Below are 27,033 nucleotides of genomic sequence, written 5' to 3' on the forward strand. Positions count from 1 at the left end.
TTATTAGATGATATCATATTTTAAAAGTTGTGTACAATAAATTGTTCCTGTTTCGTTAAGACAGCAGAAACTGTAGGGAAGCGTTATACCAAATTATTTTTGAGCCTTGCTAGCTACATGCGCCAAATCGCGTATTGATGCTGATATAATTTTTTTTATTGAAAAGAAAAATAATAAAAGAAAAATTTTAAGAGAAGAAAAGGTCATTTGTCTCATGAAAATTATTTTTATCTTCAATTCGTATCGTTTTATTAAATGAATGTTTTACATGTCAGCATTAGTGTGCAGTTTGGTGCGCGAACTCACTTGCAAGAAGATTTTTCCATTATTTTTAGTCCAATAACATTTATTTATTTATTTTAAAAAATCTCGATAACATTTATGTTTAGTTTGGATAGTAAAATCCTCTCAATTCACCATATCTTATCTCATTTTATTTCATCTTATCTCAATATCCAAATATCACAAACACAAATACAAATAAAAACAATTTTCAATTTCAAATATTCAACTTTTTAATCTAATCATTACAATTTTTCTAAACTTCCAAACAAAATATAAAAAAAAAAAAAAATTCAACTTTTTAAAAATTTTAAATATAAATAATATTAAATAAATAATATTTTAACTTTATAATATTTTTATTAAATATTTTCCCTCTTTATTTTCAAAATTTTATAAATATATTAACTCAAATAATTTCATTTTATTATTAAAGTCGGATAATTTCAACTTAAATAAGAGTCGCGACAGATATCCAGACAATCGATACCCAATAATTCCTTACTAAAAATGGGAAAATAGTAACATAAAACAAATATAAACAGACTCGGGCAAACAAATGCAACCCGGCCCAACCCAATAAGCAAATGAAAGAGCCCTAGATGTCCTCCTTAAACCTCTGGTGGTTTTGTCGGGAGAGGCTGGAACGGCCGACTCCTCGTATTCGTGAGCAAGATCATAAATGGAGATAAATTTGGGAAGGCTCGCCTTCGATTTAGATTTTCATCCCTCGTCGGAACTCGTTTCCGCCGGACTCATTAATGGTGACCTTCACCTCTACCGTTACGGTGCTAATGCCTTGCCTCAAAGGCTTTTGGAAGTTCGCGCGCACACCGAGTCTTGCAGGGCTGTTAGATTTATCGACGGCGGGCGTGGTATAAGTTTTTTTTTTTTTTTTTTTTGTTTTTCCATTTTTCTTTCACGGGTCTGTTTCTTTTCTATACATATATGTGTATGTGTGTAAAGGGGACTTTTTGGGTGTGTGTTAGCTATTGCGACGTGCTCTCCGGACCGGTCAATTCTCGCTACGGATGTGGAGACTGGATCACCGATTGCTCGTCTTGAAGATGCCCATGGGTCGGTATTATATTGCCTGTTTTGTTATCCGACACTTTACTCTTGTCAATAATGATCTCCTTATGTTTTGTACCATATGTAACGATGTATTTGTGGGTGTTATTGTTATGTGATAGTGATGCAATCAATAGATTGATAAACATAAGCGAGACGACCATCGCATCGGGTGATGATGAAGGGTGCATAAAGGTGTGGGATACCAGACAGCGTTCTTGCTGCAACTCCTTTGATGCTCATCACGATTACGTTTCTGATATGACTTTTGTTTCTGACGCCTTTAAACTCTTGTCGACAAGGTACCTCAATCACTCCCCTCTATCTTTTCAATCTCCTTGTTCTGTTCTTTTTTTCCCCTTGCCAACAATATCCTTGTGCGATACTGCATGAGTTCCTCATTGCCCATTGGAGTATTGGAGCACTTCAAACCTTTTAAACATTATTCTCTTCACTTATATATATATATATATTTGCTCTTTTGGATTGTGTAGTGGAGATGGGACTCTATCTGTTTGCAGTCTTCGAAGAAATAAAGTAAGTTTTCCTTTGTTATTTCGGTCCCCTTATTTTAAGAAATGTGATAACACCCAAGTTTAAGTTTTTCAATGCCTAATGTTTTATTTATTTTCTTATAATTTTTTTATTTAATTTGGATAATTCTACAGGTCCAAGCCCAGTCTGAGTTTTCTGAAGAAGAGTTACTCTCTGTTGTTATCATGAAGGTAACATTTTCTTCTATCTTTGAAGTTCTTTATTCTTCTGATTCTTATATTTGCGTCAAGGATATGGTTCTGTATGCCAGCTTATACAAAATAGTCTGTATTGTTTCCTCCTTGGATGTTTGATCGATATTATCCTGTTTCAAAATGGTGTAATTAACTCCTTATCGTCTTAGTTTTCCAAGGGCAAGGTTTCTCATGTTCCCTATAAGTTTACCAAAGAAGTCACAGTGCACATGACTATGGACACTGGTTGAACCAATCCTTGTTAATACCTCCAGGGGAGAATGATCTCTCTGTTTTTTTTTTCTAAAATGATTTTTGGAAAGTACGTATAATTGAAAAGAATTGCATACAAAAGTTGAATTGAAAGAGAGAATAAGCATATGGCATTCATCAGATATTAATTCCACACCCCTTGCTATTTCTTCAGTTTCCACCACCAATCCTTTGGCTTGTGGGGCCCTCCACAAGTATGTTCTTAAGTAAAAGAGAGGAGGAAAGTAAATATTTTAGAAACTGGATGACTTGGAAAGGAAACAATGAGTCAGATGATTTTAGCCGGAGATTTAAAGGAAAAAATTATCCGATGCCTGACTATGCTAAATCATACGCTTGGTAGATAGTTTGATATGTTTGACTTCATTAAAATTGATTTATCTTAATTTTCTTTTATGATGCTTAGAATGGTCGGAAAGTCATATGTGGGTCGCAAGCTGGAACTCTGTTACTGTATTCGTGGGGGTGTTTCAAGGATTGCAGGTACATTATTTTGAAGATATTTGATCAATGGAAGTGTACCACAATCTGTTAGATATAGGAAAAATCACTCTCAACTATTCACTATTTTTTTTTTTTGTTGGGTAACTCTGATTTGCAGTGATCGCTTTATTGATCTCTCTCCAAACTCTATAGATGCATTGTTGAAGGTGAGCATGTGCCACAACTATTTGTAGCATCAGATTGCTTTCCAGTTATCGAGCTAAACTAAGTACTTAAACTCATTTTGTTAGCTTGATGAAGATAGGATCATTACTGGATCTGAGAATGGACTCATCAGGTGAGAAGTTATGTAGTAGTATAGGTGGAAATATCGCATCTACCTGTTTTTTATAGTTACAATTCAATGCATTTATGCTTTCTGTATTGCTTACATCCTTATCATTTTTCTTTAGCCTGGTGGGCATATTACCAAACAGAATTATTCAACCAATTGCTGAGCACTCAGAATATCCTGTGGAGCGGCTTGGTAATATATACTTTTTTCTCTTGAGAGATTGATTTGGCTGATATATGCTACAGTTTCTTTAGCCAATACTGAGGTTTCACCTAATAGTTCATGGTAGTGATCCCACCAATAGTGTCCATCATTCTATTGCTCACAATTTCATTGTGGTCCATCTATTCCTATTAAGTGTAAGTTTTGTTGGTGCTACTGAGGTAAATTGGTGATTCTTTCGCCATTATGAGTCATATTCTTTTCTGTAAGTTGTAATTGATGTCCTCTGCATCCTCTTGTTAAGCTTGGCTACCATCATGCTGGACTGATGGCCACTGATCAACATACAACATTTTTTGACCACTGGTTTTGCTTGGTCTTGTAGCTTTTTCGCACGATAGAAAGTTTCTTGGCAGCATAGCACATGATCAGATGTTGAAGGTGTGGAACTCTCTCTTTCTCTCTTACATCCAATTATGTGGTGTAAGACATCCAATTGGTAAATACAATTGTGGTATAGATGCTTCAGGCGACGAGGAAAAATGTATTAACTCCACCAGATATTTCATGTTTGGAAACTCGTATGGTGTTTGATTCATGTGTCTAATTTTTAAATTATTCAAGTGCAGTGGATGAATGGGTTTGCATCTGCCCTCATGGTTTAATGTGTTACGAACTTTGTTGTTTTTGTATTTATTCTAGATCACAATAAAGTTGATGACAAATTGTCTTTACCATATTTTATTGCATGCTTGCAGCTGTTAACATTTATGAGGATATATTTTAATAATTTTACAGTATCTCTTTTGTAATATGAACCATCACCTCAACTCCATATTTCCTTCATGCAGCTGTGGGATTTGGATGATATATTGCAAACTTCTGGAAAAACTCCAACAAGTCAGGCTACTGAGAAAGATAGTGATAGCGATGAGATGGATGTGGAAACCAGTCCTCGAAAAAACAAAGGTATATTTCCTGATTACATGCAAAGTCTGATGTGGCACATCTATTGTACACTTGTTTAGATGATCCTTATGTGAAATTAGTTAAATGAGACTAAGCCATGTTTAAATGACTATTTAGAGGTGTGGGGCTGGGCAGCAGTTTAAAGCTTCATTGTTTACCAACTTACCGTGTGCATATACATTTGTCACAGCTTTACAAGCAATATGTTACTACGGTTGTTCACTGAGCATTAGCAATTGGTTGTGCAATAGTAATTATAAGCAACGTATGTGATATAATTTGGATTTCCGGTTATCGTGTTTTTTTATTGCATCTGAACAGTATTTAACTTTTTCTTAACTTGTTTCAAGAACTTTAACTGATGCTGATGATCAATAATCAAGCTTGTCATCATTTCTTAATTGTAATTGCTTGTCTTTCTTCCATTTTTTATTTGTAAATTCTTTTGCATTTACCGCTTGGAAGGAATATCTGGGATCAAACTTTTTATTAATAGGATTGCACAGTGGTTCTGTCCCAAGCACGATGTGTATTATCAGAGGCCATCTATCTATATGTGTAGCTTATTTAAGGTTTCAATCTTTCAGGTACCAAGAGAAAAGGTGCAAACATAGGAAACGAGTTAAGCACTTCAACCAGTTTTTTTGCCGATTTGTAGGTGGATGATGCCATACATCTTTTCTGATTCATCTCAAAGTTGGACTAAAATTTTGTTTGCAGTATATTTCTTTCTGAATCTTATCATGCGGCCTGCCTTTAGTATCCTGAAGGCAGTGCAGTATTTACTTTTGGCGCATATTTTTTTATATTAAATGACATCATCTTGACCAAAGGCTCCGTGCTTGATAGTAATAATTTGGGGATGAGGGAACTTAGTTTGATCTCTATTCTACAGTGCATTAGGATCTTCCTTATGATTCGATGTACCATATTTTCTTAGAAGCATTACACTTATTTGAGATTTGAGTGATGGCGGATGGCGGCACGGGATCAAGCTTTTTTCTTCAAGCAAAAAAGGGGATGAAACTTAGAAACCAAAAATAATTGTGTAGATGCAGAGCCTGGGTGGTACACATGCAGTTAATTGGCTTGAGTGACAAGGGAAGGAACGTTCCAATTTTAATGGCTGGCCATATTCTTTGTTGTTGGCCGTGTACAGACAATGAGATTGTCTTCTTCTTATGTGTTGTCTTTTTCATCCACGAACCATGTTTTGTGGTCCTAATCAATTAAATGTCTTAGATATCGTTCATTATACCTGCAAGTCATGGTATCTATCTACTCTTGATCATCTTCGTCTACCACGTGAATACCGAACAAAACAGTTTGAGCGATGGTTTATGTCCGGACCAAAATTTTGAACAATTTTGGGAATAAAATTCCCAATTCTTGAATCGAAGAATGACTTAATTGGGTGTGCCTAACTTTATGGTTGTCTTCTGCTTTTGGTAAGAAACTAATCAATATCAAGGACGGATATCTGTCAATGTCATTTTTGGCCTGCCCTCATCCATCCCTTTTTCATTTTATTTTTGTACCATTTCCACGCACAAGGCTATTTCTGTTACATGCCTAAATAAAAAGGGACCAGACATAACAGTGCTTATAAAAAAGAATTGGTCGTGCCTATGGTATGAACCTTCTTCTACCTTATTCACATCTCTTAAATTTCTCAAATGAGTTTTGGATGTTATTGAGTTGTTTTTGTTTTGTTGTAACTTTATGAAAAGGTCAATTAGATGTGGATTCATTCCATATTTATAACTTTTTGGAGTTTAACGCATCTTGTTTATAAAACAAGATGATATGTGTCTCCCAAACAACCTCGATTTGGGAGTTGGGGCTCCAAAAAAAAAAAAAAAAAAAGCATATCATGCATTTGCTGAAGGCTAGATCCGTGCATTTGAACCTGACAAGAGATCGAAGAAATCGAGATTTGAAAAAAAAAAGAAAAAAAAGACAGCAATTGTTTGAATGTATGTGGTGTATTTGGCAAATAACCAACAAAATCTATGTCGGTTCGAAGATGTCAAGATCCTAACAGTCTTATTACAACCACCATTCCTTCCTTCTTCCTTCAGGTTTCCCAAATTTTTGAAGTTGTTTGAATTTTTGGGCGAGCACCACCATGGATCTTTGCCCTTACCTCACCTATGAATACTTGATTTACATCCATTATTATGTCCGTCCTATTTGTTACCGTGCCACATTTAATTTAAAACATGTTACGTCAATTGATTAATGTGACTGAAAGTAATACAATTTCAGATGAAAAATAGCAGAGCCCCACATTCAATAGCATCGCTTCAATTTTAGCGACAATAGATAAATAAGACAAAAAAAGCTCCTTTCAAATGCTCTTTCTTTCTTTATTCTTGGTAATTTTAGCGGGACATGAGTTCATATGCCATAGGTTTGTTTCTGAGTATGCATCACTCTATGCTCCCGTTTGAAAACAAAAATAATTTCATCTGATCTTATCTCATCATTATAATTTTTTCAAATTCACAAAAAATATAATAAATAATTTAACTTTTTCAAATCACAAAACAATAATAATATTAAAAAAATAATATTCTAACAATATTTTATTCAACTTTTAATTTTCTTCTAAAATTATCTCATCTTATCTCACCATTCAAACGGAGCCTATATCTATATATCTAATTAGTTAGTTAAAACATATATAATTATGTTTAGATTTGAAGATGAATTGTGAATAATAGTGAAATTTGTGAGTTAAAATTGATGAATAATAATGAATAATAGTAAGATGAATTACGAATACAAACCGGACAGCACCAAGCATTTGACCTGCATAAAACATAATCTTAAGTTGACTTTTTATATATTTCCCGATTAATAAATCGGGCAGTCATAGATTTTCTTTTCGTGGAAGTAACTTCATGATCTTAACTCGATCAAGTTGTAAGAATTGAATGCATGGGATTAATTTCTATTTTATTTATCGGTAAATGAATCTAAAAACACTCCATCTTTTGAATAAATAATTTCTCTTTTTTTTTTTTCTCCTTTATAAGGATCTTACTTGAACCAATGGCTATGTAATTTACAACAATTTATTAAAATAAAATATTATTTCGATCCCTGATCCATTAAACAAAAAGAAAACAAAATTGTATGCTCACAAGATGCCGTGAACCTTTTCGATCCCCATCACCATTTCAGATCATGATCACGACATGGTTGTAACTTTTACGCAAGAACACTCCACAATAATTAAGAACAGACAGATCAAATCTTATCTCCTCCATTTGTTTTTTTAATTTACATTACATGTTCGAGAGACAAGTTCTTTTCATGACAACTAGAAACTATATATAATATTAATGGAAAATAAACTTCTTTTTATTATTAATTTCAATAAAATCGTTTTAACTATAAAGTAAAAGAAATCAGATTATGGCTTTAATCTTATTCAAATGAATTATCAAAAGGTTTACTTAGAAAAAAGAAAAGAGAGAAAGAAAAAAAGAAAGCTCTAAATTCTTGATATATAATATTCTATATATAATCACTTTTGTGTACTTTTTGTGCACTTTACTGATGTGATTGGTCAAAATAATTATTTTATATTAAAAAAAGTGAACAGTCAATCACATTAATAAAGTGTATAAAGAGTAAGCAAAAATAACTATACGTACAAATTTTGTATAATGAATTAGTAGCTTGATAATTTAGTGGTTGTCCGGGCTCTAATAAATGCAATAGAAATAGACTACTAAGACGAGTATCCTTGTCTATATGCTAAAACACAACCTTTCTTTTTTACGATTTCTTTATGGACTGTGACAAATTTATATTTTTTGACCTTTTTATGTGAATATATATTAAGACACATATATACAAATGTTCCCATGAGATCCCCATTAACGTACAAGTCCAATTCCAAGTTAAAAATTGGACTCAATCGATGTAGCCAACTTTTCATTTTCACTCCTTTTATAATCTACGATAATGCTATATATATACATGACACATATTACACAAGAATTGTCACGAATTTTGCTTGGAACAACTAATATTTTTTGAATAATATTTATGAATGAGTGGACCACACGAAGAACCGATCGACCTTTCTACACGTCTTTGCTAAGAATTGCTACAGCTCCTTGACGTATTATTTATTGTATTTTTCAAGGCAGGCGTACGAAACCCAATTTATTATAATTTGTGGACAATAAAAAGACAAGTAAAATTAAAAATTAGAGAATAGCAGCCAAATTCGTCTTCGATCCCCAAGTCCTAATTGTACAAAATATTCTGTGAAAATGAGGATTCAATATCGATGTAAAACGTTTGAACAAAACAGGCAAGGCAAGAATTTTTTTTTTAAGATATTCTTTTGTATTCATATTTTAAAAAATAATTTCGATGTATAATGAACATGCACAACTACCAATATAACTTATTATTGGATCGAAGTACTTTCGGTCATCCATAGGACTTTTCTTTATAATTTTAGACTAATTGCACCCAAACTTTTCTGTTGATTCATGATCTGAATATTTTGACTAGAAGGTAGAACATTCACTACAACTACAAGTCTTGTGAGCCAATTTAAACGACAATTAATACTTTCCATTAGGTTTTTTAATGCACTGTTTAAAGGCCAAGATTACCAAACAGTGTATGCACAAGCCATAAAAAAAATACATGTAAAGAAAATTAAGTAAGGTCAGGTATAAGTCTTAAATAGACAAGTTTCATACAAATTTCTTATCAAAAAGTAGATCTCATTAATAAAAAATAATTTTTTTTACCCTTTTTATAAGATGTGACCCACTTTTTTATACGAGTTTATATAAACAGATTAATTTAAGATTATTGGATCCCAAAGTATTATGGTTCACAAGAATAACGGCGAGTTCTACAACTTTCTGTCTGCCCCTCTCTCCTTACACTGCACCCCACGTGATTGATATTCATCTAGCTCTAAATCTCTCTATGGTCAAATTGGACAACCAATCAATATACCCATTTACACTCCAACGTGTCCAGCAAACCTTCAAGCCCCTTGGGCCGGTAAAAAGCTAGCTAGGAAGAAAATAAGAGAAAATTACCACGAATTTACACCACACCATGTCCAATTCCTAAAATTAGTACTCCTTCTCCAAGTAAGATCTACCAAGCAAATTAATGTGTTTCAAATGTACCACCCCCTTATCTTTCCCCACCTGACTTCCTTTCTCTCTATTTAAGGCCCATTTCTTTTCCCTACCCACTCGTCCTCTTTCTACTCTACTCCCCAGTAGCAGCATAACATGGGCGGTAGTAGTACCATACCTTCCCACACCAGAATCAGTACTACTACTTCTGATCTTGAACATGCCGCTTACGCTCCCTTACCTGGCCACTCCTCTCCAGCGAGTCCCCGGAGACCTTTAAAGGGTTTCGCCGGGATCATTGCCTCCGTCATTTTTCTCCTGGCATTGGTCGCATTAATCCTTGACCAAAGCGAAGAACCCTTGGATAAACCCGGAAAGGATGAGGCACCTACATTGACGTCCAACGCTACGTCTTTTTCCAACATTTCGGGACCGGAGCCTAGGGGAGTCGCACAAGGCGTGTCCGCCAAATCCAACCCGTCATTTTCCGGCCATGAACTTTCGTACAACTGGACAAACGCTATGTTTTCTTGGCAGAGAACTGCCTTCCATTTTCAACCCGAAAAGAACTGGATGAATGGTAGGTACACTAAAGTTTTTTTTAAAAAAAAAAAAAAAAAAAAAAAACATCTTCCTTGAGCTAAAGTTCCAAACAAAATATCAAAGGACGTGCATTAATCTATTTCTATTCATTGTTAATTCTCTATTAATGGGTTGGTAATATTTAGAACGTTTATGATTAAACTGTCCTTCATTTCTGTCCTTGATTTCAAATAATCTATTTTTTATTGTTTATGATACTGATCCTATTTCCTGATGTCATTTTCCTCTGCGATTTGATTTGGTGGGGGATATATCCGGTTGGTTCTGCTTCAGATCCTGATGGTAAGCGCCTTTACAAAAGCACTTTATGTTTGCTTGCTTCTCGAGTTCTTTCTCTTCTCCATTTAGAAAATTACATTAATTAGCTACAAACTTAATTACACCCACCCCCAACTCATTTTTGTTTAATTAATTGCAAACATAAACTTCTTCATTAACCAGACACAGTAATATTAAGTATGTTATATATAATCGTGAAATGTATAAGTATCGTATAATTATTTTAAAAAAGAATATGATTTACTATTAAAAAATAAATTAATTTTTTTTTTTCACGTAGGTCTCTTATTTATTTATTTTTAAATAATTGTACGGCACTTGTCTACTCACGACTACAATTATTATTTCTCAAAAGTATATACTGTAATAAAATACTCTTTGATGTATTTTTTAGGTTTCGTTTAGATGTTGCGCTGAGTTTAGTTGAGTTGAGTTCTTTATGAATAGTAGTGAGTTGAGTAATTGAGAAAGTTATGTGAGACCCATCTAAACTAAATTTAAATTATGTTTAGATATTAAGATGAGTTTAATATTTTTTATAAGAAATTGAAAAAAATTGTAAGTCTCATGTATAAAGATATTTTAAATTAAAAAATATTGTGAATTTTATACGTAAGAAGATTTTAAATTGAGATAAATTTAATAATTTAAAAATTAAATATTTAAATTTTAGATTCACTTTAAAGTTAGACCGGACTTAAAGGCTGAAGCAAAGACCATAAACAAAAGTTGGATTCAGGTAAAGGACGGTGCTACTCCCACAGAGGGAGTCCACCGAAACCATCAACAAATAGATAATTTTTTTTTTAAACATTTTTTAAAATTTTTTAAATATTTATTTTTTAAAATAAAAAATATATATTCATTTTAAAATAACTACTTAACAATTAAGTAAAAAAAATGCATTGGGTGACCACCGTCTATGGGAGAAGCAATTTCCTTGGCTAAAACTGCATGCATCTGTCGTGGCAAGTTCTGATCCAATCAAACTGGATCCTATTGGCTTGAATGGTAGGATGATCCAGACCGTCCAATTAGTTGACATCATTTTATTGCAAAAGGAGTATAGATGGCTGAGATTGCTTGATCGTACAGTCTCTTATTTTTGTTTTTAATTATTTTAGAAGAAGTTCCAATTTCTGTTGGAGGAGTTGGTTGGAATTATTTGAACTGAACTGCTTAATGCAGCGAGCGAGAGCATGGATCGGGGATGAGATAGTATTTGTTATTGTAAAGAATATAGTATGTTATGGATATAAGTTTGCCACCATTAATGCCATGTACACACAACTTATATAATATAGACTTTGGACTGCCGTGACCAATGAAGAACCACGAAATAATTTCAAAAGGTTCCATTATAAAATTATAAAAAGAATAATGTTAGTATGATTCTTCATTTTAATCATTTTATATATTTAATTTGTTTTGATAATTAAGAAAATAACTATTAGTATATTAATATATTTTTATTTTTTAAATATGTTTAAAGAATATTTAAAATAAAAAAATGTAATTTATATTAGATAATCCACTAAAAAAAATGATAGGATTATTGCTCTCCTAATAATCATTTACTATTTATTTTATATTTATTTTTTTTAATTTTTAATTTTACTTAATGGCCATTAAAGAAGAAATTATTAGTAAAATTATATATATTTTTATTTATTTTTAATAATTAAAGATGTTAAAAAATAATTAAAAAAATAATAAAAAAATTAAAAAATTAAAATCAAATATAAATAATAAATAATTAATAATAAGATAGTAAGTCTGTCACTACTAAATGTGTACATAGAGCCGGCAGAAAGCACGAAGGGGTGTCGCTTTTGGATTATGTGGACCAATAGGAGTGAATGTCTACTACCTGTTGGGATTGGTGGGTTGTTGGGCTGTCACGAGAGTCCACCTGTGCTCTTGTAGTGTATATGGATTATGGACGGTGGGATCACGTGCCTTGGTTAATATCACAACATTTACAATTATATTTTAATTTTTATCATAAATTTATCTATTTTTTTTAATTACATAAGGACTTATATATTGTATGATTGAATAAATCATTTTTTTTAATTTATAGAATAATTCTGGATATTAATATATGTAAGTACTTCTATATCATAAAACTGTATAAATTATTATTATTTTATTTATAAAAAAACGTTAGATAATAAGATATGCCAGTCTCGTAAATTTCGTTTGCAAAATATATAAATATAATCACAAAAAAATTAATTTTTAATAATAAATCTCATATTTCTCAAATTAAGTTCAATATTTCAACTTGTTGAGAAAAAAAAAAAAAAATCAATATTTCAACTCATTTAAATTGTATAAATAATTTTCCTTGCTTACGAATTGAAAGTTCAAAGGTCCGACTTGACATGGCTGTGTTGCGTGTGGGAGTGCAGGTCCCCTGTATCACAAGGGATGGTACCATCTATTTTACCAATACAACCCGGATTCGGCTGTGTGGGGCAACATCACATGGGGTCACGCCGTCTCCACCGATCTCATCCACTGGCTCTATCTCCCCATCGCCATGGTTCCCGACAGCTGGTTCGATTGGAACGGCGTCTGGACTGGCTCCGCCACCATCCTTCCCGACGGCCAGATCGTTGTGCTTTATACCGGAGACACCGATAATTACGTCCAGGTTCAAAACCTTGCCTACCCTGCCAACCTTTCCGATCCTCTACTCTTGGATTGGGTCAAGTACTCCGGTAACCCAGTCTTGGTCCCCCCTACCGGCATTGCCCCCAAAGATTTCCGAGACCCGACTACCGCCTGGCTTGGACCCGACGGGAAGTGGCGGCTCACTATCGGGTCCAAGGTCAATACGACGGGCATTTCGCTTGTGTACACGACCACGAACTTCACCGACTATGAGCTGTTGGATACTGTGTTGCATGCCGTCCCCGGTACGGGCATGTGGGAGTGCGTGGATTTTTACCCGGTCTCGATCAATGGGACGAAAGGTTTGGATACGTCGGCGGGCGGCCCGGGAGTTAAGCACGTGTTGAAGGCTAGTTTGGATAATACCAAGTTGGATTACTATGCACTCGGAACTTACTTTGCAGAGAACGATACGTGGGTGCCCGATGACCCGGAACAGGATGTGGGTATCGGGTTGCGATATGACTATGGGAGGTACTATGCATCGAAGACATTTTATGACCCGGTGAAGGAGAGGCGGATCCTATGGGGTTGGATCAATGAAACCGATACTGAAAATGACGACCTGGCAAAGGGTTGGGCGTCTGTTCAGGTATAATTCTTCTTCCGTGGTTTCCATATTATAATTCACAGAATTCCTATTATTATTGTTTCTAATGTTAATTTAAAAGAATAAACTTTCGTCTCAATTTGCATAGATTCTATTATTATTTAATTTTAATTCGATCTATTTTTTGTTTTAAAAAATGGATATCAGTTTTTATACCAGATACAATGAGTTTTAAAGAAAATTATAATTACTTTTGTTGTATGCTACCTGATGTATCGGGCTGTTACATTGATAGCATGTGTATGTATATTTGGAATAATAGTTAAGTTCCATTAGTAGACACATAACTCCTTGCTGCAATCAACAGACCATTCCAAGAACTGTGTTGTATGACAATAATACTGGAACCAATATTCTTCAATGGCCCGTGGAAGAGTTAGAGAGCCTGAGACTGAACAGCACAGATTTTGATGGGGTGGTGGTAAAACCTGGATCGGTTGTGGAGCTAGACATCGCCTCAGCCACTCAGGTTTGTCTAGCTTTTTGATTCAACTTTTTCGTATATAATTGTCCGTGTATGTTGATAACTTCCAGCTCACTAGCAGTTGTGCTGAAAATCTTGACAGTTAGACATTCTCGTTGAGTTTGAAATAGAATCATTAGGATTGGAGGAGACGAACGAAGTCAATGGACTTTGTGGAAGTGGTGCCACTGACAGAAGCAGTTTCGGGCCATTTGGGCTTTTAGTTATTGCTGATGAAACACTTTCTGAACTAACCCCTATATATTTCCGCCTTGCCAATTCAAGTGATGGCAGTCTTGAGACTTACTTCTGCGCGGATGAAAGAAGGTATGGTTCTTTTCTTTGCTGACATGCTTCTTTCTTGCTTGATATCTATTAGAGAGTCAATATTAATTTCCTTTAATGGAACTATGTGTTAGACATGATTCTTGCTGACAAATTGAAATGGAAAATAATAAATGGGGACATGCGCTGTTTAGTATGGAATCGCTTGCAGAAATTGTTCGTAAATCTGCAGCTTGTAAGAAAGAAAGTGATTTGAGCTGTTGGTTAATGCAGGTCTTCAAAGGCTTCTGATGTTTTCAAACAAGTTTACGGAAGTTCAGTTCCGGTGCTTGACGGTGAAACTTTGTCGATGAGAATTTTGGTAAGCGAGAATCATTATCATCTTAAAGCTGAATTTATGTTTTGTTATTATATGCTAAGCTTGAAAACTCGTGTTGAAGAGCCTTGAGATTATTATTCACTTTGGAAAATTTTGAATTTGCATCTGTTTTTGGTCATCAAGAGAACACATAAAACAGATCCAGTTCTCCGGGAATGAAATACGTTGGATTCATGTATTTAGCAGCCAAGTTCCAGAAAGACTGTCATCAGGAACATTATTATAGAAAATTAGGAATGCCACGATGAAATTATAGAACACAGATCTCATACTTCCTTCGTATCCTTGATGCTAAATCAGGTTGACCATTCAATTGTGGAAAGCTTTGCTCAAGGAGGGAGGAGAGTGATCACATCTCGTCTTTATCCAACAGAAGCAATTTACGGAGCAGCTAGATTATTTTTGTTCAACAATGCAACTGGAGTGAATGTCAAGGCCACGCTTAAGATATGGCAGCTGAATTATGCTTTTATTCACCCTTTCCCCTTGGATCAGATGCATTGAAGTCTTTGCAGCCCCACCCCCGGGCCCCGCCCCCGCCCGGAGCCTATTGTATTAAGTTTCCCTCTTGCTCCCAAATATGTCTTTTGTAATTTTATTTATTTATTTATTTTTATGGTTGGGTTATCTAATGCTAATGCAGTATGTTTCCCAGCTCATTTTTGTTTTGTAAGACCAAGTTAATTCTTGATTAGTTTTGTTTTACTATCAGAATTAGTTCAAAAGAGGCAAACTTCCTGTTAAAGCACGTTTTCTGTTCAGTAATAGACAATCTGAGATTATTTGCAAATTGCCTACTTTCGATCTTGCTCCTCCTTGCTCTTCTTTTCCTGATGTTTCTCTTCCCTTGCTGCTGCTTCTTCTTCTTCTTCCTATTTTTTATTCCTTCGTTCTCATCAACCTGGGATTGTGGTTGATGCCAAATCATTTTCAGGGAGACAACAAAACAATCAATTTCATCTCATAAATAAAGTTTTTCTCTCATCTTCCCAATTAATCATGGCATTAAACGTGAATCAATTCAGATGCCATAATACTAAAAGACTGTTTTTTGTTTTCTTGGTTGATTGGGCCAAGGCAAGCAGATCAAGTGTGAGCCTTCGAGGCTTCGTTGGCGTCATTTTTTGGGCCTCAACTTTAGGAGGAGTCTTTCATGTTGTTCCGGGCATAGATAAGAGAACTCAGCCCATCTGCAAGGCCCATTATGTTCCCATCAGAAACGGTCGATGCTAACCAAAACATTCCGAGTCTCCTTTCAATGCATTGCGCTGCAATCCCTATGCACGAGAGATTTAAGTAGTGGGTAATTATATATGTGTTGGAAATGCCTATAAAAAAAGATCAAGATCTTTCTCCAAACCAGTACATGTTAATTAGGCACGAACTTTCACTCATGCTAATGTCTACTCAATGGATTGATTGAGATTACGATTTTCTAGCCCAAATATTTTCTATAATTTGAAGAAATAGATATAATATAAAATTAAAATCTTCTCTCCCTAGTCATACTTGCTACGTGGCATATTTTAACTGATTTATATCTAAATGGTCTATATATAAAATTATTTTGATTGTATTGTATTAACAAATGTGACTGAAAATAACAAAATTTATAAGAAAGATTATTAGAATTGGTCTTAAGAAAAGAATTACAACTTTTTTTAGCCAATTCCAATCTAAATTTAATCACGATGCAAATAAATTCAAATATTTATTGACTAATCAAGAGTTTCACATCACAAAGGTAATTATAACATAATTTTCAAGAGTAGTGTTAGGCTATCACCCAACATTGACTGCTGGCCTAATACCTGGCACAAATTTATCTTCTTATTTTTTTAAAATTTTTTATTATTTTAAAATATTTTTAAAAAATATCAATACATTAATTAATAGTTATTTCATTAACTATTAAATAAAAAAATAAAAAAAAATATGAGGTATCAAAATGATGTGTGAAAATAACATTTTCCAATTTTCAAATTATAGTCGGTCATACATGACCTGGAAACGGTGAAGAGGGCATCCGACCGTTTTCGAAAACTCGAAGTTCCTAAACAGATTTGACTGTTTCTACTATGCCTCCGGCCTCTCTTTGGCAGGATCGATGAAACCAATCGCTGCTAAATTTATGGCCAAAGCAACGCTCCAAATATGAAAACATATCTCCAGGGATTCTGCATGAAAACCCCCTTTTTAAATTCTTAATAAATATTTTTTGCTTTTTCTTTTTCGTTTTTTATTACTCTTTTTATTTATTTATCTTCCCCATAACTCCTTGTACCATTTTTTATTCCTGAGGCCTGCAAAAAGTTTACTATTCCACGTCCCTTTATGCACGTACTTTAATATTTGACCGTCCTTTCGATGATGACAAGGCAGCAAGCAACAGACAGATCAGAGAACTTTCCTTAAACCTTAGTCTCTGTCAGGAAAACAAAATGATATATTATTTTTTTTTTTAAAAAATTCATGAATATCAATGGCACATGATAGTAAGAGGAGAGCGCGCAGATCTAGATCAATTAACAAAAGTTTCAGAATACTGCATAACCATTGGTCCATTAGTACATGAATGCTTGGTGATTCCTTAAACGTTGAAGAGAAATTAAGGTTTAAAATCTCGAAAAATTCGGAGTTCATTTATCACCTTTGTTTTTTGAAATGTTCTGTATTTTCTAAGCATTTCATGAACAAACTAATTAGAACAGCATGTACTTACATGCAGATTCATATATATTAAAATTATAATAAAGCGTAAGAGATCGACATGTACTGTGATAGGAATAGAGAACAATGATGCTGAACCCTGCAAACAAGGACCGGAATTCATTCAAAAAATAAGCAAATAAATTAATGTCTATGATCATTATAATCCGGCCAATACATGATATTCGCTTTTCTGGCCGACTCTGAGCTAATAATCTATACGAGGTGGGCTTGTCTTTGACTTCATTTGAGATTTCGAGTACTTCTTGACCTTAACCCTCCATGTGCAAGTTAGTGCAGATGTGGTTGCTCCCACGTTTTAAAACCAGCACGAGACAACTTATCTTCGATTGTTTTAAAGTACTATAATGCGTACAATTCATGTTAATATTAGAGAAGGTATTTTACTTTTAGCTAGATTAACGTGACTTGGCACATCTGTATTTGGTGCATGTATGGGTAAAAAAAAAAAAAAAAAAAACTAGGTATTTCATGGCATTATTAATTAGTGTTCTTCAAGTACTAAATACCATATTCCTTGAATTGATCAAATGGTCAACCTGTGTTTCAACTTTTTAGTGTCCCAAAGCACTGCCCCTTGCAGCCTTGCCATTGGCTCTTTGGCAACTTTTTCATCACATTATCCAATATTTATAATCTCTCTCTCTCTCAAGGTAATTCTGTCTGTCTGTAAGTCAGCCACTGAAGATTAGTGGCTGAAATGGAAATTTCCTAGGGCCCCATATTATAAACCACTAACTGGTTCAGCGCTGCCATTGGAAGTTTGATCGCAAGTTGTTGATCACATACAAATATATATATATATATATAATTCCCCACTCTTCCCCCAAGTAATTATCTCTCTCTCTCTCTCTACATATATATATATACACACACACATACATACATCGATACATATAGGTCAACCGCTGAAGGTAGTGGCTGAATTGGAAGTTTCCTGTACCGAGCTTTCACCTTCCAAAAGGAAAAAAACGATAAAAGTGACAGCAGATCAAATCATGAGATAATATTAGAGCCAGCTTGTTAATTGTAACAGGGACTAGTACTGGGGAGTTAATTTCCAGGAAAATGAGAATGAAGAGAAAACAGAAAAATCTACTGGAAATTTCTGCCTATATATATATTAGCTAGGGGAAAAAAAATACATGAATTAATCTGAGTACCCACTAAAATAATATTGACTAAGAGAGGCGCACGATGGATATATGGTGACATTTACCTACGTACATACTCTCGATCGAGCTTAATTGATTTCTAAAGCAATATGAGTAACCGCAATATCTTGCTCTCATTACAACCTCGTATTGCAATATATGCTCATCATGCTCTCTCTATCCCTTACCATTAACTTTTATTTATTGCTTTCCCCAGCATGGCATGCACCCCACAGTTTGAACTAATTAATTTGTTGCTATTTCTATTTAAGCTACATTATTAATCCAATAACATTGTATTTTTTATGCCTTAGAATATTGTTTTTTCTCCCTCTGTGGTTGTGTCTGTTTTTTTTTTTTTTAATGCAACTGCACATGCCACCCCATACTCATCATTTATAAATGTAGACAGTACAACTAAGACAAATTTAGGTCAAACCAAGTAAGGAAAAAATAATTAATGCTTGTTTTGTATGTGTCTGTCCATAGGATGCAAAAGTCATCATCGATATGATCAGTAACGCGTCTCTCTCTGTGTGTTAGTTTTCTTGAGGAAGATTACAAGTCCGATCTCAAATCACAAGCCAACCGATTTACTAGAGATCAGACCATCGATCTCTCTCGATATTGCAGTGAATGATTGCTCTTGCTGATTAATTGCTTATTTGCATTGGAGACTTATCTTAATGCGTTTGCGTGAAGTGCATGCCATGCCATGCATTAGATATATCGATGTTGTTTAAATTAAACATCAACGTGGTTAAAGAAAAAAAGGGTGAAACTTTGATCCCCTAAAGTCTAACCATCAGCATCCCTCGAAATCTGATATCAAAACTTTCACTTGCATGTAGATGATCCTGACGTACGCGTTTCTAGGAAAAATTATTTCTTTGCCGACTAGTGGTGATTAATTTAGAAACTCATGCCTTATCCACTTATTTATAAATTAAAACTTCTCTACCTATATAATTTCTTTGGTTGTTGCTAATGATATAAACACAGAAGAAGACAGATAGATATATAAAGTAGACTTTGCAATATTTATTATCGTTTGTGAAAAACAAAATTAAATATTTAATAAATCTTATAAAACTTATTTAATTTATATTATCTTCCCCCAAACTCTTATTATAAAAACTATAAGAGATCTTTTATAATACATGATTTTTCTTCAAAATATAAAGAAATGCTCTCAAAAGTGTCATCCATTAGATTTTCTATTATAAAGATACTTTTTTTACATTCTGCTACAGGAAATCTCTAGATGTAGAAGACATTGTTCATCATTATAAACATTTTTAATGAATTTCTCTTCCCTCCATGCTAAGTTTCCCATTTCTTAACTTTCTTTATTTACATTCAGACCCTTGCACACAAGAGATGCTTGTTAAAATGTCAGACTGACCAACAGACCAAGCATGGAATATTTTGGTCGTTGATGGCTTTGGGTTTTCTGATACTATCTATTTCATTTTGTATAAACAATAATACTAATTTATATTTTGGTTTAGTTTATAAATTTGGATTAATTTAAAATCGGACATAATTATATGACATTGTATACGAGGAGATATTGTAAATATCCAAAGATGTGAAGATATTATTGGTAGTTAGAGAAAATTTTTGAAATAAATAAAAAAGATTAAAAAGTATAATATTTAAATGATATGAAGAAAAAATAGATAAGTTGATGTACGATATATTGTAAAAGTCAATATGTAAAATAAAAAAAATAAATTTTGATAATATATTTTAAAGGATAGGATGAAGAGTTCATTGATAGTGCTCTTAGGTTATCGTCATTCTCTAAGAAATATTAATCCCAAAGAATCATCAATATCTTTCTATAATTAAGGGGTTGCATCTTTTGTCTGAGACAAGAAATATATATTTCTCAATCACAAAATATTTATTCAACCAATAATCAAACAACATAATAAGTATTCTACTTTATGGATTAAGATCTGAATTGATGAAATCCAAAACATTAAGCAAGCCAATTTAGAGCCGTGTTTGCCACTTTAGCATAAAGACAACAAAAAAAATAAAAAAAAGGAAAACCAAGGAATGGTTGAATAAGGTTATTATAATAATAATAATATAATAATAAATGCCATATATATATATTATATATATATATATACACGCACACAGAGAATAAGTACAGGTTGGGATTCTGGGGCCCACGCAGAGGTGCGCCATGTGGAAGTGGAAACCTGTTTATGCAGAGGAAAAGGAAAATGGGAAAAATGTGAAGTGCGGAAACAGTGTGAGCCACTGAGCGCAGCACCGGGCGCCGAAACTTATGCAAACCTTTCCTTTCTTTTATTTTCTTTAGATGCTGACTCTTTGGCCGTCGCTTTCACGTTTCCGACCCCTACCTGCTCTGCACCTGTGACCGGCAACGGGAAGAAATAACACCCATCATAATTTTCATCTAAAAAATGATATTTATAATTTTAAAATATAAAATTTATATAAAAAAGAAATTAATTTTTTAAAAATCACGACGCACGACTGGTAATTACTCATTAAATATTTATATATATATATATATATATATCTAATTTTTTGAAAATTGAGAAATAATACTCAACCCGCAACCGGCTTAGCGAGCAACCGATAATGCGACCGGGACTGGGCTCGAACTTTCAAAAAAAAAAAAACCAGTGTTTTAAGGGCGACGCTCTGATACCCTACTCGTTAGTAGTATCCTCGTTTCTTTCGTACAGACTAAAGAATACTCGAATCATCCAGCCTCATCTCTCTCCCCCACTCTCCCTCTCTGACGGATGATACTCTTTGATCATGTAAAACGCCACCAAATCTCAGAGGAATTTGCTCTGCTCTTCTCTGCGCGCTCGCATAGACCCAAGAGTACATCAATGGCTCGTTTTGGCCTCTCCCTGTTTTCTTTAGTCCACATTGCTCTTATTCCGAGCCTCTGTTTTTCGGCTGACCCCTACGTTTTCTATGACCTGCATGTCTCTTACATCACTGCCTCCCCTCTTGGCGTTCCTCAACAGGTTCATTTTCTACCTCTCTCTCTCTCTCTTTGAAGATTTTTCTATGCTATTTTTGCGTCTTTTCATATATTTCCTGCTAGTCTATGCTTTATGTTGTGTGCAAGTGCTTGGACTTTAGAAAGGGGTTTTGATGCAGGCGGGTCCAAACATGTAATTGCTAAGTGATTATTATACACGGTTTTTGAAATTTTAGTTTTTTATTTCCTATAATTTGCGTTGCGTATTTTAAATGTTCTTTGCATTCGATTTTGTAAATTGTAATTTTTGAAAGAGATTAGAGTACAGAGGTCTCGCCCTAGACTTATGCCTTCTTTCTTCTATTTTCTTTATTTTTTTGGTCGATTATTTTTGTTTATTTAAATCAGATTTGAGTGTGGTGAAGTAGTCAAAATATCATTACAGTTGATGTTAAAACTTGGGGCTTGAGTTTTTGTTTTTTCACTGTATTTTTTTTTTGGCTGAACTAGATATGGGAAGCGAATATAGATTATGACCCGCGAATTCATGCTAGATTTTTTTGTCATGTTTCTGACTATTCTGAATCATTATTATGCTTCATTATTCAAGAAATATGCTGGGGCGGGTGTGGATTTCTGTGCGTGTGGTATTTTTTCTAGTTATTTTTCTTTAGTGTCATTGTTTTGTATTCCCCTGTTACTTGGATTTTTTTGGACTGCTTTATATTCCAATTTTTATCGAGTCGTGAATAGACATATTCGTCAGAATCTGATCAGTAGCTTTTATCTTTTTTCTTCCAAAACAAATGTGCAGGTTATAGCAGTAAATGGGAAGTTTCCGGGTCCAGTAATCAACTCTACTACTAATAACAATGTTGTTGTCAATGTACGGAATGATTTGGATGAAGACCTGCTAATGACCTGGTCGGTTTCAGCACAATATCATTTTATTTCTGTGTTTTTTTTTTTTTTCAAATAAATATTATCTCGAATTTGTATTTGGAGTGCTTAGAAATTTGGGTTAATTGTTGCTACAGGTCTGGAATTCAAATGCGGCGTAATTCATGGCAGGATGGTATTCTGGGCACAAATTGTCCAATTCACCCCAAATGGAATTGGACATATCAGTTTCAAGTCAAGGATCAAATTGGGAGCTTTTTCTACTTCCCGTCCCTCCAGTTTCAGAGAGCATCTGGTGGCTTTGGTCCTTTCATTATTAATAATCGGGATATAATTCAGATTCCTTTTGCTCAGCCAGATGGGACATCATCATTATGATTGGTGACTGGTTTACCCGGAACCATTCGGTTAGTATTAGTTGTCAGCTTGATGCTTGATTGAGAAAATAGCAGTTTGATTGTAGCATTTGAGTTTACTGCAGTCTTCTTTTCCGTTTTTTAGGCGCTGCGGTCTGTCCTTGATGCTGGAGAAGACCTTGGGATGCCTGATGGAGTTCTTATCAATGGTAAGGGACCTTACCGATACAATACCACTCTTGTACCTGATGGCATCCAGTATGAATCCATTGGAGTCGATCCAGGTAATGTTTTTCCTGCATTGGTGGGGAAAATACGTTGAACCATTATTTTTAATTTTAGTGTTTTTTTCTAGTACAGGAGATACTTTGTTTTTCACATCTTATCAGTTTCTATTGGCTCTTGGGTGGAATTTCTCATATCTGGTTACCAGTAATTCCAGTAATTATGCCTTCTGAATTTGAATCAGTTAAGTTTCATATGGTTTCCTATTGCGCATAACAAGCTCACTCCTGCACAATTTTTAACATTTCTGGTGTAAGTTTAGGATTGTAGAAGTCCATATACTTATATATATATATATATATAAAGAATGTAGATGGGGATGTAGTGATTATCCGCACATCATTGTACTCAGTCCTTTTATTTTGTTGATATGATTTCCTTTGTTGTTCATGTTTCTGGCAAGTGGTTTCAGCAGTTTGAAGTATTAATTGACCATAGCACTATATTTTTCAGGCAAAACATATCGACTCCGTGTGCACAATGTTGGAATTTCGACTTGTTTAAACTTCAGAATTCAAAACCATTTTCTGATTCTCGCGGAAACGGAAGGACATTATACAGTGCAACAAAATTTTACTGACGTAGATATTCATGTTGGGCAATCTTATTCTTTTTTGGTCACCATGGATCAGAATGCAAGTTCTGATTACTACATCGTTGCAAGTGCTAGGTTTGTGAATGAATCACTTTGGCATAGAGTGACCGGTGTTGCCATTTTACACTACTCCAATTCTAAAGGGCCAGCAACCGGTCCTCTACCCGATCCACCAAATGACTTTTATGACAAGTCAAGGCCAGTAAACCAGGCACTAAGCATCAGGTTTGTTTTCATGGTTCTTATGGAGTTTGATATCATTTATAGCTTTCTGATGACACATCACAAACGCCAATTAAGCATAAAATTGCTATGCTTTGACCAACTACCTTCCCAGATGGCACACTTAGATGCAATTCATGCCTTAAATTTGATTGACTAGTAACCTCCTTTGCAGATGGTGCGATTAGATGTAGTTCGTGGTTTAAGTTGATGCCTATAAAAGATTAACTGCCTCCTTTTGTCCCTACCTTCCCCTGTTTTAATTTTGATTTAAGTTTCAGGGAAAGTATAGCAATAATAGCTTACTATTGAAGATACTTATGTTCGATTCTATTCTACTTAGGCAAAATGTATCTGCAAGTGGAGCTCGCCCTAATCCACAGGGATCTTTCCACTACGGTTCAATTAATGTGACAGACACATATGTGATGAAAATTGTGCCACCAGTAAAGATCAATGGGACACTTCGAGCGACACTCAATGGGATCTCATTTGTTAACCCTGAGACACCAATCAGGCTTGCTGACCAGTATAAAGTGAAGGGAGAGTATAAGCTTGATTTCCCCAATAAGCCACTTAACAGAACCCCCCGGATAGACACATCTGTTATTAATGCTACTTACAAGGGCTTCATAGAAGTGATATTTCAGAACAATGACACTGTTGTGCAGAGTATTCATATGGATGGCTATTCATTTTTTATGGTCGGGTATGGATCTTTTATTTGCTTGTACATTCTCCCATCACCTTTAAGGAAATAAGTGTTGTGAGAAATTGATTACCTGATTGCAGGATGGACTTCGGTGAGTGGACAGAAGAAAAAAGAGATAGATACAACAAGTGGGATGCAATTTCTCGCTCCACTACGCAGGTTGGCTTTTTAACATAATAGAGATTGTTCAATTAATTTTCTGCACCTCATTTCTTTCTCTGTTGGTTGGAAGGATGTGGTGAACTTTTTAATGACCAAAAAGTGGATATGGCGCTTTTTTGGCATTTTCTTGAACGTTTAGCAAAAATTTGCAAACATCTTTTTTGACAGAGCTTATGTGAATACATTCTTGTAACTGTTTGAATCATGCATATAATTGACACAAGAATTTAGGGATAATGTGACAGAAAAATGTTTCTTTTGGCCGGTGTACTTTTGTTGTGAATGAAGGTTTCTGTGGTGCTGTTTGAATCGTTCAGGGGCTAATCTTGAAAGACCTGGCTGCATGTCTAGCATTAAACTTGGTTTGCTGTTGTGTAGGTTTTCCCTGGTGGTTGGACAGCAGTCCTTGTCTCTCTTGACAATCCTGGAGCATGGAACATTAGAGCAGAAAATCTTGATAGATGGTATCTAGGCCAAGAAACTTACATGAGAATTGTCAATCCTGAAGAAAATGGTGAAACGGAGATGGCTGCACCTGGCAATGTTTTATACTGCGGTGCCCTTCAGCACTTAGCGAAGTATATGACTAGAAACTTTTAGTGGAACTCTCTCTCTCTCTCTCTCTCTCTCCCCCCCCCCCCCCCCCCCCCCCCTCTCTTATGCACGCACAAATATTTGATCTAATTTAATTTCTTCTTTTGCTGGCATCTTCAGGAATCAGACCAACTCTGCGGTATCAATTCTAAGGGGAAGCTCAAAGCTGTTTTTTAATCTGCTGGTGGCATTCTTTCCTCTGATTACCATTTTTAGCTAAGATTCTGCTGCCGCATTGGTAAGAAGTTATGATTCCAGGCGGTGACGGCTTTGTCCTAGTTTGTTGCTGGGGGATGTTACTCTTGGGTCTTTGTTGAAATATATTTAGTTTAGGTGCCCATACTGAGATTTGTCAGTACAGTATTTTGTGGCTTGATTTCCTATTAAAAAAAAATATTTTATGGTTTCATTGACTTTCATTTCCTCTTTTTTGTTTCCTTTTCCACATTAAGTGTCCACCCATTTCCTGTAATTTAAGCAACTAGGTATCCATTATTCCAATTGCACCTTAAAGTCACACTGATTGTGATTGATTCATTCTTAATTCCTTTTGAAGTGTTTCATACTCGAGTTTGATATATACCCTGAGAAATCATTGTGCTCCATGTGAACAATATATATTCGAACTCATGGAGAAAAAGGGTCTGGTGGATTATGTACCATACATACCATGCATGCCTCCATAATTCTATTTGATTTGTGCAACACTTGTCATCATTTGAGTAATAATTCCTTGGAATATGGGTGGTCTGTGCTTTCAATATCAGTTAGTAAATTAGAATGATTAAGTTTCAAGTTGTTGCTCACATGCCCTTCCCATATGATTGCTTGGTGCTAAAATACAAAGGATTGCCTACATGGATATCATTTTCTTTTTTTCTACCTTTTTTTTTTTTTTTTTTTTTTTTTTTTTAAGAATGGGGACGTTACTTCCAATTTTATTATTCTCTCCTTTTGGTTGAGGAATATTCACAACAAAGCTTTATATATTCAGAAAATCAACTAAAACATTACAAGCCTAATGCCTACAAGATGGAGAATCAGCTATATCTAGTGTCTACACACACACACACACACACACACACACATTCCTATTAGAGATTTCTGCAATTCAGCAGCAACGGAGAAGAAATGCATTTTGACCAGACCCGGATAGCTGCATACTAGGTAATTCATCAGCCAAAAAAACTCACTTCTCTACGTACATGCATGACTCATCTTCAAATCAACAAACCCAGATAGCTGCAAAATAGAATTTTTCTTCTTTGCTCCTTTTTCCTCGCAATGGTAAAACAAAAGATAATAACTACTAGTATGAAATATTGTTGCTTGGGCCCTTTTGGTTTTGGTTACTCTTACGATTTCTTCGTTATAGCCCAAAAGGGAGTAATTAATTTGGGCTAGAAATAAATAGAAAATGGTCCCAAAAAACTATTTCTGAGCCTTGTGGGCTGATCTTTGCTATATACCATCTCAATTCTCAACAGCTCCAAGGTTGACCGACCGAGGAGAACATTGAAGCATTTGAGCATTCATGTCATGGAAATTATTTTTAATGCAACATCTGCTGTTAGACACGCTATATTTATTTGGAGGTCCAATAATATTGAACCTAAAACGCCACAGCCATAGCCACAGTTAGATCCCGTT

General features: G+C 34.6%; 3 protein-coding genes across 3 annotated transcripts; all 3 read left to right on the plus strand.

Moving 5' to 3' along the window:
* Window positions 1-886: 886 nt before the first annotated feature.
* LOC121248334 (WD repeat-containing protein 55) lies at window positions 887-5,177 on the plus strand. The gene is made up of 12 exons (XM_041146780.1): window positions 887-1,157; window positions 1,272-1,359; window positions 1,476-1,655; window positions 1,848-1,890; window positions 2,022-2,078; window positions 2,761-2,837; window positions 2,956-3,004; window positions 3,089-3,135; window positions 3,251-3,324; window positions 3,680-3,735; window positions 4,146-4,263; window positions 4,851-5,177. The coding sequence occupies exons 1-12, from the start codon at window positions 965-967 to the stop codon at window positions 4,919-4,921; spliced, it is 1,053 nt and encodes a 350-aa protein (XP_041002714.1). The 5' UTR covers window positions 887-964; the 3' UTR covers window positions 4,922-5,177.
* A 4,257-nt stretch (window positions 5,178-9,434) lies between these two features.
* LOC121248273 (acid beta-fructofuranosidase 1, vacuolar-like) lies at window positions 9,435-15,480 on the plus strand. Its single transcript, XM_041146679.1, has 7 exons — window positions 9,435-9,972; window positions 10,269-10,277; window positions 12,689-13,545; window positions 13,871-14,032; window positions 14,130-14,353; window positions 14,585-14,672; window positions 14,991-15,480. The coding sequence occupies exons 1-7, from the start codon at window positions 9,549-9,551 to the stop codon at window positions 15,192-15,194; spliced, it is 1,968 nt and encodes a 655-aa protein (XP_041002613.1). The 5' UTR covers window positions 9,435-9,548; the 3' UTR covers window positions 15,195-15,480.
* Window positions 15,481-21,219: 5,739 nt separating this feature from the next.
* LOC121248280 (monocopper oxidase-like protein SKS1) lies at window positions 21,220-25,792 on the plus strand. Its single transcript, XM_041146687.1, is given in 10 exon segments — window positions 21,220-21,600; window positions 22,372-22,481; window positions 22,595-22,818; window positions 22,821-22,864; window positions 22,959-23,097; window positions 23,552-23,918; window positions 24,259-24,624; window positions 24,708-24,786; window positions 25,168-25,367; window positions 25,504-25,792. Coding segments are annotated over 10 exon segments (1,863 nt in total). The 5' UTR covers window positions 21,220-21,366; the 3' UTR covers window positions 25,604-25,792.
* The last annotated feature ends 1,241 nt before the right edge of the window (window positions 25,793-27,033 follow it).

The sequence above is a fragment of the Juglans microcarpa x Juglans regia genome, chromosome 2D (assembly GCF_004785595.1).
Source record: "Juglans microcarpa x Juglans regia isolate MS1-56 chromosome 2D, Jm3101_v1.0, whole genome shotgun sequence".
NCBI classification, from domain to species: Eukaryota; Viridiplantae; Streptophyta; class Magnoliopsida; order Fagales; family Juglandaceae; genus Juglans; species Juglans microcarpa x Juglans regia.